The sequence below is a fragment of the Panicum virgatum genome, chromosome 7N, assembly GCF_016808335.1.
Source record: "Panicum virgatum strain AP13 chromosome 7N, P.virgatum_v5, whole genome shotgun sequence".
NCBI lineage: Eukaryota > Viridiplantae > Streptophyta > Magnoliopsida > Poales > Poaceae > Panicum > Panicum virgatum.
In genome coordinates, this window is record NC_053151.1 from 43,518,724 (window position 1) to 43,539,155 (window position 20,432).

The window sequence follows — 20,432 nt, forward strand, 5'->3', positions numbered from 1 at the left end:
GCGTTCTCTTCCGTTCCCTTCTACCCGCTGGACGTGTCGATCGGCGGTCGGCGCTGGTTTCGCGCCGCTCGTGCAGTCATCTGTTACCGGCAACTCCCCGTTGAACAAGTATGAATGTTACCATAATTAACTTGTCCGAATCTCCACGGATGTACAGTACAGCACCATCGATCCACTGTTCTACTTACCGGATCGGAGCTTGCCCTCCCTGCTCGTGCATCTGTGAACCTGAAACTCCTCGATCGGTGAACTAAGTATACTAGAAACACAGGCGCGGCATTGCCGCGCCACCAGAGTTGGTAAGCCTAGGATTACTTACCCAGTCAACACTTCATTTTGCATTATGGCATTATCAGCAACAATAGTTGAACCGAGGACAAATTTAGTGAATTATCAGTGTGTGTCACTGCCAATTTATGTAGACTACTATAGCAATATTAGAGCAAAACTAAGTAATACATGTGCAATATCTTTTTCTGATAAATCTCTCCTCTGAAGCCAAAGACAGGTAGCATCACAAAGCTGCATCCTTATATGTGACAAAACTCATCATCCTCGGAAGAAGTTGCACTGGAGAAGGATGAAAATAATAATAGCTGTTACTATATAATAAATATAGTATTAATAGAGTGACTACTATCCGCACACCTTGGATCATGATGCTCTCACCTCAAAACTGTACATGGTATTTTGGAACTGATCTGACAAAGGTCGCAATCAAAAAAATCATAGCAGGAACCACAAAGGCTTAGGGCTGAAAAAGCTATAGAATGCGAGGAATCAAATATTGGGGGTACATACTGCAGCTCCGCAGCTGACATTTTGAACTCTTGAAACTTGCTTTTCACTTTTTCTTTAGAAAGACTTCTAAAATGTCTTCCTTTCACAATTTATCTTTGTGTAGATACAGAGGTTGAAGATACAAGTGAAATGTTGGACATAGGAGTGGCTACTTTCATGACAATGAAACACCTTCTAAGTTGTGAAGGGGCTGGTTAGCTAACCCGCCAAAGCACGTAAAAGGTCAATGGTTACATTAATGCAAGTGATGATGGAATTTTTAGCAGACTACTGTGGTCAAAAATTAGTTTTTTTTAGCAAAAATGACGCCCAATATTATTGTACCAATGCTTGTGATTACTCGAAACTGGAGAATGAAATTAAAACTAAATTTGGAGCTTGATGTGCAGAAAAGAAAATTTATTTTGTGATAACAAAAGCTTCACAATCATTTACCTTAAGTAAAGCTTTAGTCTCTACATTTTTTTTATGAAAAGAAATCCGGAATGATTCCAGCATTAACTAATAAGAAGCAGAGTTTGTACATGTGGTCCGAACTCCGAAGGCGCACAAACAATGCCCTTTTGTGAATAGACGATCATTAGAAAGCATATGGCTGGCATTTTGATTGCTTTTAGTTCTGAAAAGTGTATATTTATTAATTGTAAAAAAACTATATTCATTAATCTAATAACCATGTCTCTTAAATTCTTAGATGACAAAGTAAATAACAATACATGGTAATTTCGTATTATTTTATTTAGATCATAAAGATGACAAGGGGCAATGCTCTACAAAATACAACATACCGATCCCCATATGAAGTAAGGGAATGTCATTTTCTACCAGAATAGATGAGTCATAAGACACGTGTATATGTAAAACTGCAAGGAATATAGAACATTTGAGATAGCAACATGTGTATATATACACCTACAAGGAATATGGATCATTTCAGAGTTACAAGTAGGTACGTGGACCGATCCACCGCCCGCGAAATAACCCAGGTTTCGATTGTTAAAGATATCTAATAATAAAATATTTTATAATTCAAACCTCTGAGAAATGAAACTGTTTTACAAAAGTTCATTCAGGAACATTGCCAAAGTTTAATTTTCACTAAAAGCAGTTGAGCAATACCCACATTACTTATTTCAAGCCCATCATAGAGAAATCAGTCTTTTCAAAAAATATCTTAGGAAGAGTTAAAATACTATTAACATATACAAAGTATTTTAAGATTTAGCACAGCTAGCAAAGCAAATTTATCAAAGAGGTAGAATGAAGACAGAATGAAGACATAGAATTTAGATATATATTTACACTTGTGAAATTTGAAATTTGGTCTGCTGTTGTGCCTTGAAACATGTGATTTTATCAAGATATTGCACAACAGTTTGTTGCCACATTTACATTTAACAAATTGATACCAAAGTTGATGATTAGTTATCCTTTTCCAAATTAGGTACCAAATTTAAATCCTGAACCCTATAAATCATTAGTGAACTACATTGACGCATGTTTCATCTAAATTAAAATTATGCAATTTGTTTAAAAATTTACAAATATAGGATTAAATGCATGTGTGGGATTCTAACTCACCCTTTATGTGCGTAGTAGTGACTAATTGCGCTGTCTCAATTTTTGAACTGTCTTCCGATATTTTCTTCTCCTTAGAGTTGATTGTAGTGGCGGGTAGAATGGCACTATTGTCTTCCACTTTATGTGCGTAGTAGTGACTAATTGCGCTATCTCAATTTTTGAACTGTCTTCTGATATTTTCTTCTCCTTAAAGTTGATTGTAGCGGTGGGTAGAATGACACTATTGTCTTCCTTCTCCCTGCATGCTCCAACCTCTTCAGACATTTTTCTTACTCCCATTAGAGTCATTTCTTCCATCTTCAGTTCCATCTTGCATTCCATTTCTGAAGCCCCAATCCTTGCAGCATTACTGCTCTCTGGACTCATTCCTTAATCCAGTTAATTCAATGAGCTTTTGTTTATTGCTTCAGTAACTTGCTGCTTCTTACTTCTCCTTGTGTATACATGCTTGATAGGAGGGTTTAATATACCTTCAAGGCAATGTGAAGAAAAAAATGATCTCAAAAAACAAAAATATTGAGCACATAGTTCTACAGTACCCAGTACATTCACCTATAGATGTTTATTAAGATAAAAACCTCAAGAAAATCATGGTCGTTCACCTTTGAAACGGTCTTCTCCAATCATTCTTGTTGAGTTTAGACTTTAGACATATCGATTGCACCCCTTCAGGTTTTGAACTTTGTATTGTTGTTTCCTTCGAGTTGTTTACTGTGGCTGCTGGAGTAGTTATTTTGTTTTCTTTGGTCTTGCCATCATGTAATCTTGACTGTTCAATACACGCCGGATCTTCCAGCAGTGTACTTTGTGCTGCTTTAAGTTCCTTTGTATGCTCCTTATCTGAGGAATCTCCGAAGTCCAACATGTGGTTGCCTGCTGAATTTACAGTCCTTGTGCTATGGCTGCTGTTCTCTGAATCTATTTTTGCTTGTACTGTTAACATGACCATTCTGGAAGGCCATCCAACCACGTAGTGATAGGAGAATGGAGCACCGTCAATATTTGTTAATGCTATCTTCAGACTGATAGGCTCCTTATCCCCAACTTTGAAACTTTCCTCGTCCACATCAATCAACACTCCAAACGCGGAAGCAACTTGATATAACTCCACCGAACTTCTGTATTTTCTTGGGACCCCATACACTAAAAACCACTGTTTAATCAAATTATTACTTCCATCATGATCGCCTTCCGTCCACCTTGTTGCAGTTAATTTCAGCTTCTCATCATTGAGAAATGGTCAACTGGAATGTTCAGTCTATATTGGAGTACTACACATGTGCTAATCACCATTCACTACACTTTCAATTAGCATGGATAGATCAGTATGCACCTACTGGATCAGCCAGTGATAATCCAAAGAGATGTCTAACCTTGATCCATGGATCCTACAGCATGCTACTCCTAGGCCAAACTGATTTCCATCTCCCATAGGCACTTGAGCAAACAGGTGGAGTGCATGCTATTGCGTACCTCGGAGCATGAGAGCAGTATGGCCGGCATGGCCTAGAGAGGGGCGGGGCCATCAGCAGCACCCGAACCCGCTCGCCCGCAGCACGCTCGGCGGCCCCCCGGCGATGGGGGCGTCGAGCTCCTTGTTGTGGTAGAGCAAGCCGGCATCCTCCGGCACGTCCACCTTCTCTTCCGGAACACGGCGACGACGACCTGTAGCAGCCGCTTGAAGGGGCTCCCCTCGGGCCCCGCCGTGGCCGAGGTCGAGGCCGAGTTCGAGGCCGCGCCGCCGCCCGCACGAGGTCCCGCGCCGCCGTCCGCCCTTGCTCCGCGCGCTCGCCGGCCGCCCGCCCTTGCTCCGCCCGCCTCGCCTCCGCCGGGAGCTGGCCGCAGCGAGGCCCATCCGCGCCGCACAGCTCCGCGGCTTCGGGGAGGGGCGTCGCAAACTGAAGAGCAGATTCCATGGCAGGGTAGGCTCACCTGGAAGGGAAAGGGGAAAAGTGAAGTTTCTGAGTGAGGGAAGATTCCATGGCAGGGCAGGCTTAACGTGGGCGTCACCTGCAGGTAGAAGCCGCGGACGCCCGGCAGCACGAAGAGCAGCATCGCCGTTGCAGCCCTGACGGGAGGAGAGCACCCCAAGGCAGGCCACCGCTGGCCATGGATCTGCATCGGGCATCTTTGAGTTCTAGGTGGATATGAGCGGCGTGCTGCCGTCCGCCCTTGCTCCGGGCGCTCGCCGGCCGCCCGCCCTTGCTCCGCCCGCCTCGCCTCCGCCGGGAGCTGGCCGGAGCGAGGCCCATCCGCGCCGCACAGCTCCGCGGCTCCGGGGAGGGAGGAGGGGAGGGGCGTCGCGGCCGGGGAGGTGCAGCCGGGGAGGGAGGAGGGGTGGGGCGGCACTGCCGGCGGAGGGAGCTGGGGAGGGGCGCATGGTGGCCGGCGGGAGGCGCGGCGTGCGGTGGCGGTCGGCGCATGGGGGGGGGGGCGGCCTCGGCCAGCGGCCGCGAGGAGCAGACCGCGGGGACGAGGGGTTCGGCCAGCCGCCGGCCGTTGGTCGCCGGATCGACGGCCACGATCTTTTTCGATGATGTGGCACGATGAGAGGCTAGGGAATCGCCCGAGCGCGGACGCGCTTTCGTGTATGGAGATATGTACCCAGAAGTACTTGTACGTATCCCTTACGAATTGGAAAATAGTTTTTTGGGTACAAATAAACATGCTAGCAAGGTTGCGGTCAAACACGTGCATGCAGGTAGAGCTGAAAATACAGCTGCCTCAGAGCTAATTAATCATTTTTAATTAGTTTGTTGAAACAATCCGTTAGCCTTCCACTGTTTTTTTTTTTTACTTTGTTAGCCTTCCACTGTTGGATACTGAGGAAGCGGCTGTAGACCCAGTAAGGCTTTGAGCATGTTGAGAATGGGAAGGGAGTAATTACACGCGCGTATAGAAAAAAACTTATTCATAATACATTTATAAGCTATTGTCTGACAACATCAATCACGCATTGTTGTCTAAAACGCAAATCCGATTGACACAGTACAACAGCACATCCGGCAGATGTACGAGTACGAGGGATTAGCATTGATCGGGGGGGGGGGGGGGGGGGGGGGGGGGGGGGGGAGGAAATCGAATTAACATGGCATTTCAGGTACAACAACAGACATTTGTATCAGACGTATGAGGGATTAACGAAGGCATCAAATCGACATGGAAATTCACCCCGTGAAGTCATGAGAAGAGTTCTATTCTAACAATCCCCAGTCACTAACTTCTGTTGAGGCACATTGAGACATCACACAATGCATTCTATTACGAAGCACCTAGCAGCATTATGCAGTTTTAGCCTTCGATAGAGCTTTCTTGCGCTGAGAGAGCATGTAGGTGAACATATGCGGGCTTCCTGCAACCGAAGCGAAACAATGCACCTTCTTGTAAGACCCTAATTGCTTAGAATATTAATAGCAAAAAGAAACAAGCTAAGAAGGGAAGGGTTACCTGGAATATAGATCATGAGGGCAAGAATGGATGTAAAGTAGTAATCATATGAGAAATTCCATCTGTTCGGCAACCTAAAGCAATATTTCTCCGATGTCTGAAATCAGTCACCAATAAAATGAGCAGCTAAAATGACAGTTACAAGACGAACAACATTGAGGTCTTCATGTTTTTTTCCCACTCACCTTTATGTATGGTAAGGCAATCCAAATCAGGCCAACCTCGCTTGAGATACCAGTAGGATACAAGACCATAAAGGTGCTATACCTGCAAGCAATCAATAGCACAAAAATTAAACATGACGCTTCAAAGAAATTTATTAATAATATAGTAAACAATCTCTAAATTTAGAGAAAATTGTGAAATGCATTTTTTTTCTCTTCATGAGCACCAACCTCAGCCATAGGAGCCATGAAGGTGTAAATCCAAGTGCTTCCTTCATCCCAAAAAAAGAGTATCTAATGATCTATGGTAAACAACAGTTTCTCATAAGGTTACTCTGAAATGCAAAAAATAAGGTGCTAGTATTTAGGTTTTAGCATCATGCACTTAAGCGCTACATTCTGAGCTCTAGGAGTTTCGAGCGAGTACATTGAAGAATCACATCAAGCAATAAGTACCTCTGTGATCGACCAGCTTATGACCAGAGTAGTTACAAGAATGTGGAAACGGGTCTGCAAAACAAGGTCCATATTGTTAAGAAACCAAGTGAGTGTTTACTTTCCATAAAACAAAATTGGAAATAGTGACACAAAAGATAAAATCACTATGTATCCATTTCTAATATGCTTGACAACAACTAATCAGGTTAGTTGTTAGTGCAATGCTCACTCATAGTTACACATTCCATTTTATCAGACAAAACCTACAGAATTGGATGGTGTCAGCTTACTTGTCCTATCGTCACAACAACATTTGGTACATGTCTCTCTCTTAAGACCTAAATAGAACATCGTAATTCAAGGTCCTAGCAAAACAACCATGCTTAGAAACAGGTATCTAACTTACAGTTCAAAGTTACAAATAGAAGCTTTAAACTTCAAGAACGAAATAAGACAGAACTTGTAAATTCAAACAGAAAGGATATCTCATATAAGAAATATGAATACTTGGTAGTGAACAATACCTCAGGGAAACTCCACAAGATGCCCTATGTAAGGAACAACCTGGATCCAATTTGTGGAAGAGTAGCAGATACCGGAGACCTCACAAGACCTTCAAAGAGCATAAGATTTATTTCAACAATGATAAAATGAAGAGCATCAAAAGAGTGGATAAAAAATATTGTTATTTAATCTAAACATGATGCTTTCGATAAAAAATTGTTTTTAGAAAATAAAGTTTTTAGGAATAGGAGATATATATAATTTCTGTAAGCAATAAAAGAATAGCGACATACCTACAAGTCCATGCAGAATCTGCAGCAGCAGCATAAAGCACCATCAAAAAATACAAAATTGTTAGTACCTTATAATTTCCATGTACAAAATCATAAGGAAACTAATAAATATGAAAAATATAATGATAGAAGAAGTTTAACATAAAAGTCTATCTTGCACAGAAAACACATAAGTGAAGTTGAATCGAGTGGTGTTTCACTAACATCTATATTAATTTGGATTTAATTGATCTAACACTTCTTTCTAACTAGAAATGCAATAAGTGTACCTTATGGTTGCGTGCGGTAGTGCTTGCTGCAGCTGTGCAGCTGCAGTAAGCAACGCTATACTCGTAATCTTAAAACAGTACCTTGGAAAAAAAATTAATGTGACAAGCAAGAGACGAAGCTTACCTCCATGATGGCGGCTGTTTGCGCGAACTGCAGCGGCCGCTCGACAGCGCTGTAGACAGCCTCATGGCCGCTCGACCACAGCGCCAAAATCGCGTAGTACAGCACCTGCGCCCTGCGAGACCCCAAGATCCAAGGAAATCCCAGTCAGACCAACGGGACTCCGTGTCTGATCCAAGAAACGGGCAACAAAGCAATAGCGAGAACAGCAAGGGAAGGAAGCACGGACCATCCGGATCCCAATCAGGGACCCGCGTCTGATCTAAGAAACGGGCAACAAAGCAAGAGCGAGAACAGCAGCGGAAGGGAGCACGCACCATCCGGCGAAGACGATCCAATTGTAGACAGCCAGGTAGATCCGCCGCACCGCCGAGCCGACGCCCGCCATCTCCGGAGCCGCTAAGAGGAACAAAACGCCCAGAGCCGCAGAGAGGAAGAAAACGCCCGGAGCCGCGGAGAGGAAGAAAACACCGAAGGGTTACTGTGACCGGGGTCCTGAATTGGCTTGCACACGGAGGAACGCGTGCATCAGATGCCATCAAATACTAGGTTATACTCTAAGGACATTCAGATTCAGATAATGGAACTTATAAGGTTATTCAGATTCAGACAATGGAACTTATAGGAGGAAACTAGGAATTCTGGGTTGAATCATGAAAAGAGTCGTAGCATTTTTCCGGGTCGAGCGAAGAGAGGAAGGCGAAGGGAGAAGGCGTTGGCTTATTTGAGGGAGGCGTTGGCCTCGGAGTCGGATTCTATCCGAGTCGGCAGCAGCCGGCCAACAGCTGCCCGCTTTTGATTCGGAAATGAATTGGGATCGGATCAGGTTGGTGGGCAGGTTGGGGGTGGCAGTTATGGGCTTATGGCCGCTGCAGCTGCACAACTGCATGCCCGCCCCGCTCGCCAATTCCATCCGTGTGACCAGCAAGCAAATGCAGTGAGTGCAATGAACACGCCCTTGTTTTTTTATATATAAAAAAAGACCATGCCCTTTGTATTCTCTCTTTCAGCTGTCCAAGAAAAATATATTTCTTGATCCTTAGGCAGTCATCAATCTGTGCAATGGCAACTCTGCGATCAAAACAGCAGAGTTGTTTTGTTTGTTTGATACAGGGCTCCAGCTGATTCTCTTAAACCTCAACAGGTGAAGAGCGTGCAGATGTTTAAAATGTGTACAACTAAAACAAATGTGTATAAATCTGTTAATGTCAGTACTCGCAAGCCCTATAGTTATATGCACCAGAAATATCAAATACTCGAGTAGCCCTCCAAGTTATAATTAAACCGTTCAGCCAACTCAACTGTCAAAAATTAGTTCAACTAACTGGAGGATGACAGTTGAGTTAGCATGTCAATTGCACTTCTTTACAACCAAACTATCACACGTCTTTAGAACACCCAAACTAATGTTACATGACCTGACCACCCAAAGAAGCACACTGATAAAAACAGACATACTCCATCTTTAAATTACTTCCTCGCCTTTCGGATATTGCCTGTATGTGGTACTATATTACAAGACTTGTCTTTCCAGAAGACTGCAGATTAATCAGATTCGCTAGAAATGCAACTTTCTACAATGCAGCAGAGAGGATCCCCAGTTCAACGCATAGGGGTTCAAGCCCTTCCTCTTCCAACAAGGAAAGGGCAGCCAGGCCGTAGTAAGAATGGTAGATGTCTGGGATCCGATTGTGTGGAAATTTTGTAAAGCCTCCATACTGTTGTGCCATCAAAGGCAGACTAAGTCAGGAAAAAATAAGAAAACAACATGACCAATTTGAGAATGTAACTTAGTTGACAGAAGAGAGAAGAGGTATTAGTCATTACAGGTGACTGGCAGGTCAGCAAAAATTCCCGAAGAGCATAATGATCAATCAAATGGTAAGCGCCAATGATCTTTAGGATACCACCAACCCTGTGAAGTGAAATGGAAGCAAGCAAATTAGCTATGGTTCTTGTTGCTTGTCAGACAACTAGTACACAGATGGGAGAAATAAACTTACCAAAAAGCATAGCAGGTGTCACTGGGCTTGTTTATTCTCCCTTGGAATCCTCCATCAATCACTTGTCTCTTAACAATAATAGTGCAATCACTTTGTAAGGTACAACAGTTGTAAAGGAAATGCAGTTCTTATTAACATTCCATCGCTTTCTTTTGTCATTGTTCTTTTTCTATTTCTTTCTCCACCATGGGCAAAAGAAAAAATGTCATATTTACATGGCAGATAAGAAATGTCTTATAGCTATAACCACATAAGACGGAAACTTTGACATATAATTGCAGAGATGTGATTGAGCACGATTTCAACCTGAAGACACCAATCAAGGAGCATGTGTATGTCAATAGATGTAGATTCTCTTAAATTAGATGCCAAATCGACTTGAACAAAGCCCATTAGATGGAGAGCTGCAACAGCACAATAAGTTCCTCCACCTGTCTCGCTAACACAAAGACAAACACAATGAGAACCAAAAGTCCACTGCAAAGTAGCAAGCAAATATTAAACTCAGTTGCCACATAACCAAATGATAATTACCAAATGTCATCGACAAACAAAGTAGGTAAAGCATCATGTCAAAATGTCAAATGAAATTACTTACCATGAGATTCGGAACCAGGAACCATGCCAAAGCCTCCATCATATGACTGCATATAGTAGCAACAAGAATTAGGCATTGCAGTTGAATGGCCTTTGCAATCTCAAACTTACATTCTAAACTTTTAAAAGTCAACCTGGCAGTTAAAAATGTATTCCTTGGCCTTTAGCTTGTTCATTCCTGTCCAGTCATCTAGCATTGAGCAGATTGCAGCTGAAAAGGCAGATCATATGCACTAAGTTATATCAACAGAAGATTCCAATTAACGTAAACAAAGGACAGTGCTTCTCACCTGCACAGTACACAAAGCGCAGGTCCTTTTCCGCACCAATGTGAGTAGGCATGAAGCTACAGAAAGATGCTTGTCAAGTAAATCAATGAATTCAAAAAGACATGTTGTTCATAAAACGGAGGCCTCCTGGGCTGAATAACAACCAACCAAAAGCTCACAGATAAGCAAGATCACATGCAGAAGGCAAGAACCATTATAGAATGCATGCATAGAAAAGCATTGCTAAGGCCAAAAGTAAAAATATGCAAAGGTGGCATTAACTAATGTGAAGTATGTTTCAATAAGACAACATGATTTAGTGCATAAAAAAGTTGAGTGCAGCATAAGAAAAAGGTAGCACACATAAATGTTCCTCAAACTCAAACAATCAGGGATGGGAACCAACTGCAGGATATTAAAAAAATCATAAAAGAGAATAAAAGGTGGGTGAAGCTATTCTCTTGATAATGTAAGCAGATGCAGCAGGATACAAGTCTAATAACTGTGAGATGGGAGACCGAACCTAAATACCTACCTTCCATCTGGTTGTTGGAGCTTTTTCATAGACAATAAAAGTGACTTGCTATCAATATTTGCTAGATCGTAGCCTAAAATCTTCAGAAGAGCAAGGGCAGAATAAGTGCTTGCAAGATGACTGCCATTGTGGCAAGGGTCCTGTGACAGAGCATACTTCAAAATTTAACAAAAAAAAAAACATATCAAAACATAAATGTGAAAATGTACAACTATTAGCCACTCATACCTTCACATTAGGCAAAGGAAATTGAGTTGATCTAGAACCACAGAATCCATAAAATGACCCTAGAAACATATAAATTGTTACATAGCATAGTACAGCTGAAATAGGAAATTTAGATATTGTGGTAGTTTTTCTAAAACAAAAATTATTAAGGAAACATACCATTATCCTCATCACAATGTGCCTCAGGATGAACTTGAAAAGACAAAACCCATTTGGCAATTTCATCCTTGTTAACCTAGAGAAAAAGAAAACAGATACAGAACTTCTCCAATAGTCAGTTTATTGCATTGCTTCTTACAAGTAAAGCTACCGAAATAGTACTACAGGATCACAGTCACAAGGATCGCGGAACGTAGCGGAGTTCCGCATCCCGAGGACATCCGTTCCAGATCGCAGTTCGGGATCGCTGCGGTACGAACGACAGGTCGCTGCGTGGGACGTGTTCCCAAGCGTGCGATATTGCCAACGTGAGGTTGTACTGTTTTTCTTCTTTCTCGAGGAACACACATGAGAGTTGGACTCATGGGCTTCGAGACCTAGTGCATTACTTATATGGGCCTAGCGGCCTGCAGCCCAAATGCTACAGAGAATGGATTTTTTGTTTTTTAACAGATATATACAATCTAAAATTATATAATAAACATTTACATGGTTTAATAATCTTGTATCTACTATTCATAATTTATAAATAAATTTATAGTGTTTAAAGGTTTATCGATTCAAGTATCTCAGGATTGCACCTCTCTATTCATAGCTACATTGTATTTAGGGATCAGGTTCCCTTTAACGTACCAATCGTCCCGAAGAGGTATACCACCTAAAGAACCGGGATCTTAAAATTGTCGATCCACGTTCGACGTACCCCATTCCGCGTACCTTCGTACCGGGAACTTTTGTGACTGTGTACAGGATACATTTCACTCCTTCAGCAGACTATGCCAAATCTGAGGCATACTTCACAAAGTGCAAATAATAAGCTATCACAATTGACTAGGATAAACTTAGTCAGGTAAGCATCTAAGCAGCACCCAACTGCTTACGCAACCGACTGCTACCTAGAAGACAGAAAATTTAGACTACAATATCAGCATTAAGTGCACTTGTGCCATTTTGCTGCTACAGCATCAATTCCTTTGGACAGAAATGTTGTACATGTATTTCCCATGAAACAAATCATGGTGAATATAGGCATGACATCTCAAGAAGAGTTGTATAGTATCTCCCAGTCTCAATCACCTGAAAGGACATAACTACCTAGAATAGACTAATTAACTTAACAGGTCAGATGTTAGTGTCACTCATCGAAGCCTTCAGAAATATCGAAAAGTCCACCCGGTCATCCATCCGTCCATCTAAGTGGTATTCTGCTATCTCCATACTAGCAACCTCCTGCATTTATCACTATCTTCACAATTGCCACCTCCAGGATTTATCATTATGAATACTACTCGTGCTTACAAGTATGAATTCTTCAACTAATTTATTTAATACAATCGGGCTTGCTAGCGCCCGAACGTCCGATGGGAATATCTCCCATCGGACGGTCCATGCAACATTCAAAATCAGAGTTTGCAACATAGAAAAACTCATATATGCAACATTGAAAATCAGTGTTTCCAACATCAAAACATGTTGAGAAAAATTATTATTCATCCATTAATGATGAGGAAAAAACCCGCCGCAACATCTGTTTCATGTTGCATGGAACATTCTAAATCTCTCAATGAAAATACAACATCTAGATAAAACACTTGCAACATGCATTTGAAACACGTGCAACATCGCAACATTCAGATCTACTTTTGTAACATCCGCATTAAACATTTGCAACATTGTTCTAAAACATTTGAAACACGTGAAACATTCGCTTGCAACATGCGACAAACCCTAGCAAAAACAGGGGATGGCGAGCTGGGGAGATGGTGGACCTCAACTTGGGCTACAAGGCCGACCCGACGACGAAGAAGATGATGACCATGGTCGCCGAGCTGGTCTTTCGCTGTCTGCAGCAGAACGGCGAGATGCGCCCGTCGATTAAGGAGCTTGAGGTGCTTAGGAGCATCCAGGGCGACTGCCGAGCAAGCACGCGGGCTCGCTGCCAGCGCCGGCCGCCGCCGCTGCGAAGGGCTTGTCGCCGGCCGCCGCCGGCCCCAAGCTCCCGCAGCCATCGTCAATGGAGGAGGAACAGGGAGGGAGTGAGACTAAAATGGTGGAAACAGGCGTCCAATCCATCGGACGTCTGGCCGCCGCCGCTGCGAAGGGCTCGTCGGCAGCCGCCGCCGCTGCGAAGGGCTCGTCGGCAGCCACCGCTGCTGCCTTGGGCGCCGCCGGCCCCAAGCTCCTGCAATCGTCGTCAATGGAGAGGGAACAGAGAGGGAGGGAGACTGGAATGGTGGGAATAGGCGTCCGATCCATCGAACGTCTGGTTCCTAGCATTACCGTAATACAATTCAATTGTACTCATTGTCCCAATCCCAATTTATTGGGATTACAGAGAGAACTACAGTTATTTCAACTTTCTTTCTGTCACAAGCTTTGGATGTTCCTCTTCTACCTCCTACTAGGTGCTGCCTTCCTAACCAGTCTACCATCTAATATCTATTATATATTAAAAAACAGCCTACCATCTTAAAGCTACTTTCCAAGAAAATTGTATGTTCAGGAGGAGAATGTTACTATAGCAACTCGATTTCCAAATGCAGAGATACGTTGCTGCCTAGATCTATGCTATTTTGCAAATAAGTTACACTAACTGCGACCAAAACAATCGCAGGATGCCCCTGCCAACTGTAATCAAGATCCAATCTTTGCACGCAGGCGCATCCAGAACATCACAAATCACTGGAAGAATAAAATTCCAAACATCTAAACTTCCACGTAATTCTTGAAGCGTATCGATAGAAGACGGCGTCGCGGTGGAGCCGGCGGCAGGATCTTACCCGGTCGAGCTCCCGAAGGAGCGAGAGGCCGCCGACAGCGAAGTAACCGAGGGTGAGGTGGTTGACCTCCTGGGGCGCATAGTCGCCGGGAAGCTCGGTGGCCATGGCATCGAAGAACGCCACGTGGCGCGCGCGCGCAAAGTCCCGCTTCCCCATCTTCGACGGTCGGCCGCCGAGAGTACCTCGCCGCCGCCGCCGCCTCCAAGATCCTGTTGGCTTTTTGGCCGAAGTCCTCGCTTCGCCAAACCCCGCTGGAACCGGAGCCGCCGTGGCCCTACCGAACCGCTGCCTTGGTCACGGTTGTGACACGAATCGAGGACCAGCGCCCACCTCTGCGCGAACTGTTTCGTTAGGACTTGGACTCGAAGCGGTTAACTTGAAAAAGTGGATGAACTCCAATGTTCAACGACTGGGCTAAATTTGGGTTGAATTCGGGGGAAATTTGCATGCCTTGCAATTATAACTTACTCGATTTTGAAATAGATATAGAAATGTGATTACTCAGAATTGGAGTTGAAGTGGAATACGAGTACCATATACGTAAAGTTGAGTGCGTTTGGGTTATTATACTTTGAATTTGAAGCGGACACAACAAGCTAACTATTATACAGTTTAAGAGTAAGTTAGTTAGCTCTCTAGTTTGTAAAAGGACGGGTTACAGGCGGTAACACCTTTGGGTTCTGTGCTCCTTTCTTCCTCTTGATGCGTAGCGCTTTTGAGGAAAAGAGAAAAAGAAAAAAAAAACAACAAACTAGCGGTCAGGCACAGAAGGGAAACCCGAAAGGGAGCGAGTAATTCACAGGAACACAACAGCTGGACAAAGCAACATCTTTGAACCACTGAATATGGATTGAATGAATCTGGTCAATATATATACAAGGATCGAACTACGAATATACAAGGATCGAACTACGAAGATTGTCCCATCCCATCTGAACAGAGCAAAACTGCTCGTTTACACATTGGAGCAGCTTGTCTAACGGGCATTCTGCTTTCCAGGTTCATTCATTCTGATGTGGTGAATGGCCACCATATAATGTTTCTGATGGTGGCAACACAGGTTCCTCCGTAGGCGGGTGATGGCCGAGCTTTGGGCTGGGGTCCCGCCAAGCTGCGCAGCCATGCGAACTAATGGAGCCACTACTTGCTGGATGCTGACATATACAGGTGAGGTGGACACTGTGTGATGCTTTGGTGATCATGAAGCGCCTACTGCCATTTCCGATGGTTTTTCTTGTGCCTCGTCCTTGCCCAACAGTGCAGGCGTGACTGAAACAACACCGATCAGGAATAGAAGCGCTATTGACTGGGTGTCATAAAGGTCACTCAGCGAAGTTAACTCTCCTAGAGCAATTCCAGCCTGAATGAATGACAGTAGGGGAAAAAGGAGCAGAATTGGTATATTAGCACCACCAAAAAAAACCACAATGCAGGGCAACATGCAGACAAGCATCGTATCTTCAGATAAAAACTTACTCTCACAGTCACGTAAGCAGCTGGGATGAGACCAATGAGAGTTCCCAATAGGAATGTATGATATGGGACATCTACTATTGGTGAAGCTAAGTTGATGAAGGTATTTGGCAATGTTGGGGTGACCCTGAGGAAAAGCATGTAATTCAACAGCTTCTCTCGTCTTTTAGCAACCTGAAATGAAAGATAATTTACTTCTCAGTAAAGAACTCCAGAGTCTGAGGATCTTAAATCAAATAGCCTAAATGATACTCAGAGCTATTCAGAATAAAATATTAAGTATAGCAGAACAATGATGTAGGGTGAGATGGTGAGACCTACAGCAAATAATGTTGCCTCTGAGATTACCTGTTTCTGGAAGAAACTGAGCTTATCTGGCCACAGTGAGAACACCAGTGGCTTCCCAATCATCTTCGAGAGGAAATAGCAAGAAGAAGCACCAGCAGTGGCAGCAAAGACCACCAGGGCCACGCCCCGGAGTTGCCCAAATAGAGCACCGGCAAGCAGTGACATGAATATTGTCCCTGGAATCATGAAGGTCTGCATGAAGATGTACACAGCGCAATAACCTACCAACACCTGTAGGGTGTAGTCACTAGTATAGTTCTCAAGATGGCCACTGCAAAGAAACCAACTGATGGTTAGAAAACGAAGGGCATTTCCATTTCAGTAGTAGCATTTACTATGCAGTATGCAGACATCTGAACTTGCAATTCAGCAATTAAAAAACAAAGGACATTTCCATTTCAGTAGTTGCAAGGGACAAACAAGAAGGCAATGTGCATATCATTAATATGAGAAACAAAAAGCTGACGTGTCCAGACAGATCAGATCCTTGTGCGAATATCCAATACATAGCTCAAAGGCACACGGAACACGCTAAGACCAAGTCCAAAGCATATGGCCATTGTAGCTGAAACGAAAGTGTGACATGATAGTTAAAGTGGCGTGATTACGTTACCTTTTCAAAAAGTTGATCCAGGGAAATGGAGATTTGAATTGCATAACCAGGTTATAATTCAAAGTTGATCGGTTGCCAGATCTAAAATCGTTCAACTAACAGCACAAACATTAAGCAGCATTTGTAGATTGCACGCCTTATTATTGAGAAATCCAATCTTCCTAATTTGAAGGAAAGTTTATATTGGTCTAGAACACAATCAATTCATCCGTTTGCAGGTCCGAATGAATGAAATCAGCAGCGCAAGTCGCGAATTCACCAGATCCATGCTGTACTTCTTATTAAATTGGAAATGAGAGTGCCCACCAAACTAAGGGGGTGTTTAGTTGGTGAAAAAGTTTGGATTTGGGTACCGTAGCATATTTCGTTGTTATTTGGTAATTAATATTCAATAATGGATTAATTAGGCTTAAAAGATTTGTCTCGTCCTAATCAGTTAAAATGTGTAATTAGTTTTTTTTTCAATGTGATGGTACTGTAGAATTTTTTTGGAACAAACACCCCCTAACGCTGAGATCCATTCCAAATCACGAGAAACCCACTGACTAATTCCACAAACTACCACCAACCAAATGCTCCATTCCCACAAATGCCAGGCTGCGAAAAGCATGTCATTTAGGATGGGATTCGCACAGAAATTCATCCGTTGATCCACCAAGACAAATTTGCCTTGTAAAATGAAATGGAAATAACTGTCCGATCTTTTTTTTAAAAAATAGAATTGTGTCCTACAAACAAACAGGGCAGAGACAATTTACCATAGGAAACCTTGAATGGAATTCCCCCAGAAAAAAGAAAGATGGAAGCTTTCGTGAACAAAACTGACAGGACACCTACCGGAACAAGAAATGAAGAGCGTGAGGGTCGGGGGCACGAGAAACGTACGTGAGGATTTGGAGTTCCTCGAGGTTGCGCGGCAACTTGAGGAAGCTGTAGTCGGAGTCCGGCATGGAAAGGTAGACTCCGACGAGCCCGGCGGCGAAGGCGGCGGCGACCCCTGCGCCGAGCGCGGCCTCCCACACCGGGAACCTCTCCTCCCTCCCCATCCTTCCTCCTCCTCTTTCCCCTTCCAAAAAACCGGGGAAACCGGGCGAGGAGGACAGAGGCAAGGGACGGAATTGGAGAGGAAGAGGAGGAGGAGGAAGAAGAAGAGAGCTTTCCCTGGCTCCTCCTCTCTCCTCCCTTCCCACTACCCTTTCTTTCTCCTCTCCTCCCTCCCTCCTCCGGTTGCTTTTCTTGGCGGAGTTTTAATATACCGGAAACGAGCGAGGAGGGAGAGGGGAGCTGAAATAGAATATTCTCTCTCGTTTATTTAGGGTGTATTTAGTTTATTTTGTATTTTGCATTTTTATATTTTTGAAAAGAAATTTTTAATATTTGAAGTATTAAATGTAGACTAATCACAAAACTAATTACAGATCTCGTCTGTAAACTACGACACGAATCTAATGAGTCTAATTAATCCATCAGTAGAGCTTTTTAACTGTAGCATTACTGTAGCAATTAGTGTCCAACCAGGTTTTAATTAGGCTCAATTCGTCTCGCGATTTACAATCCATTTGTGTAATGCGATTTATTTTTTGACTACATTTAGTACATCATGCAAGCAATTTATAATTTTTTTATATTTTGTGTTTTGGAATCTAAATAAGACCTTAGCTCTTTCCTGAATAAATTTCTGCTGCCCATCTCGTGTTGCTTGCTTGGCGTTGGCGTGAAGATAAACAAAGCATGCTTTTGGTCAGGTTTTGTTGGGTCTGTAGCATTTGGGGGCCTCCGGATTTCGGCCAGTTTGATACGGTTGCTTGCTCAGTCTTATCTTGCTTGCGTAATTTTAACCAAACACCAGCTGGTTCACATGTTTTTTTTTAAGAAAAATACCTTTATATCGTGTGCTTTTCACAAGGTGTCCGTGAAAATGCTGTTGATGGGGACATCGCCTGTCGAAAACAGCAAGCACGTCAGTTTCGCTCCACGTTTCTAATCGGCCGGATCCTGCTTCGGGCTCTGGCACTGGCCTCTGGCCGTTTGCCGTTTGGCCGACGCGTCGTGGTGGGGTGTGCCCGCTAGCTCGTTCCCAATTCAGGCGTTCCCAAAAAATTTCAAAATTTCCTGTCATATCGAATTTTTGACACATGTATGAAAAATTAAATGTAGTTTTAAAAAATAATTAATTGCATAGTTTAGCTGGAAATGATGAGATGAACCTTTTGAATCTGAGTAGTCAATAATTAGACACTAATTATCAAATAAAAACGAAAATGTTACAGTAGCTAAATCCAAAAAATTTCGCGAACTAAACACGCCCTCATCGGCGACCCCGACCTCGACTGGGACCGCCGGGGCCGAGAGGTCGGCCACATCGCGCCGCGCCGTTGTGGCCGCTGCTCGGGCAGTGGGCACGCGACCATGTGGCTCCTCTCCTCGTGCTGGGACTAGTTGCAACCTCCGGCAGTGAGGGAACGAATTTTTTTTTTTGAAGTTAAGGAACGAATTATTTTGAGGGAAATGGCCAGCAGTTAGTTGAGCGCAGAGACCACACCACATGGAGCTACGACGACGACGAATAAACGCGGCCTCCTCCGTGTGTCTCGTCGCCGTTTGACCCGCCGGCCGGCCGCGGCCTCCCCCCATGTGTTCGTTTACAGGTACCCACCACCAGGCCATGGCCACCACGCTAGCCCCGGCTACCACCTCTCTGTCTGTCTCCCCCCACTCATGGCGCACCACCACCACGCTAACCGCTAACTGCCACTGCCATGCTCAGTCGTAGAGAACTACTGCTCCGAGATCCTCTCCTCTTTCTGCATGTGACACGATCGTTGTAGATGTGGCGCGTCGTGGAGCACTTGCGCATTTCGGACAAAATATGTGCTTGTTTCCATGCGTTTGTCAGTGCCTAGGATCCAGCTCGAAGAGGGGGGTGGTTGCAATTGTTCTGCAACGGTAACAGTCTATAAACAGATCTCGCCATGACACATGAGATCTAACCATCTTCATTTTCAAAAGAAAAAAAAATCCACCCATCAGCATTTGGAGAGTCAGCAGTGACTCGGAACAAGTTTTTCTTTTTCTTTTTGAAATTCGGAATGACGTTATACGGGACAGAAAGGGAGAGATAGAGGCCAACATGTGTTTTGTCGTGCTGCTTTTGCGGGTAAATTAGAATAGTATAAGCGAGTAATTTCAGCGCAGGGTTTGCCTCGGGGGGCTTAAATTACTGAATGCTACAGTGTCAGGCACGTGGTTCCGGGTCAGAATCACCGTGGTCAAACTGATCCTACGCGCCTTTTGTAACAACAGATCGAGCTGTGCGAGTGTGATTAGCCGTGCCAATAAGATAAGCATGCAGCGGACGAGCTTAACCATCGGGGAGGGAGGCTTTTTTTTTGAGAAACTGTCAAAAGCAAAGCTGTCGCGCTCCTTTTTTTTTCTGTGGCAGCGGCTGGCCCCTCTTTTTTTTTAAAAAAAAAACAGCTGGGCCTTTTTGCGCGTTCAAAATGCAAGAAACGTGAATTCCGTTGTCTACCGACATAGCTTGCTGGGCGCAGCGAGTGTACGTGCAGGTCATCATGAATCAAGATGTCCGTTTCATCTAGAACACGGCGCACTGCTGGTTTGCTGCTCATCCGGAAACGAGGATGGCCGAGCTCTCCCCGCTGACAGCTCACCGCTCCACACTGTGCTAGCGACCAGCGAGTGGCGACAGGTCGCACGGGCGACACGTTTGCGCCGGCCGTTGGACAGAGACCGAGATGGGAATTTTGTAGGGCATTTCTCTGTCAGGGTCATGCCTGAATGCCTGATGC

General features: G+C 44.0%; 1 protein-coding gene, 1 long non-coding RNA gene and 1 pseudogene across 3 annotated transcripts; all 3 read right to left on the reverse strand.

Annotated features, from left to right (window-relative positions):
- Positions 1-435: 435 nt before the first annotated feature.
- On the reverse strand, positions 436-4,134 carry LOC120683497. 2 transcript variants are annotated; one of them, XR_005678812.1, is made up of 4 exons: positions 2,985-4,134; positions 2,383-2,852; positions 649-1,664; positions 436-570 (listed from the first exon to the last, which is right to left on the reverse strand). It is a non-coding gene; the product is annotated as an uncharacterized LOC120683497 (long non-coding RNA). The 2 variants fall into 2 exon arrangements; XR_005678811.1 differs by lacking the exon at positions 649-1,664 and having other exon boundaries at positions 2,985-4,116.
- A 1,148-nt stretch (positions 4,135-5,282) lies between these two features.
- On the reverse strand, positions 5,283-14,530 carry LOC120681303 (annotated as a pseudogene).
- A 473-nt stretch (positions 14,531-15,003) lies between these two features.
- Positions 15,004-17,849, reverse strand: LOC120682463 (uncharacterized membrane protein At4g09580-like). Its single transcript, XM_039964396.1, has 4 exons — positions 17,509-17,849; positions 16,011-16,281; positions 15,666-15,836; positions 15,004-15,549 (listed from the first exon to the last, which is right to left on the reverse strand). Exons 1-4 carry the CDS (start codon positions 17,667-17,669, stop codon positions 15,388-15,390), a joined length of 765 nt encoding a protein of 254 aa, XP_039820330.1. The 5' UTR covers positions 17,670-17,849; the 3' UTR covers positions 15,004-15,387.
- Positions 17,850-20,432: the final 2,583 nt, after the last annotated feature.

What these genes read in the sequence shown, in the direction of transcription:
- LOC120682463 (XM_039964396.1), bottom strand. Translation starts at nt 17,669, where the DNA reads ATGGGGAGGGAGGAGAGGTTCCCGGTGTGGGAGGCCGCGCTCGGCGCA. An exon ending in GAGGAACTCCAAATCCTCAC is followed by an intron (nt 16,282 to 17,508) that starts GTACGTTTCTCG and finishes GTTTCTTTGCAG; the next exon opens with TGGCCATCTTGAGAACTATA. An exon ending in CTGCTTACGTGACTGTGAGA is followed by an intron (nt 15,550 to 15,665) that starts GTAAGTTTTTAT and finishes TCATTCATTCAG; the next exon opens with GCTGGAATTGCTCTAGGAGA.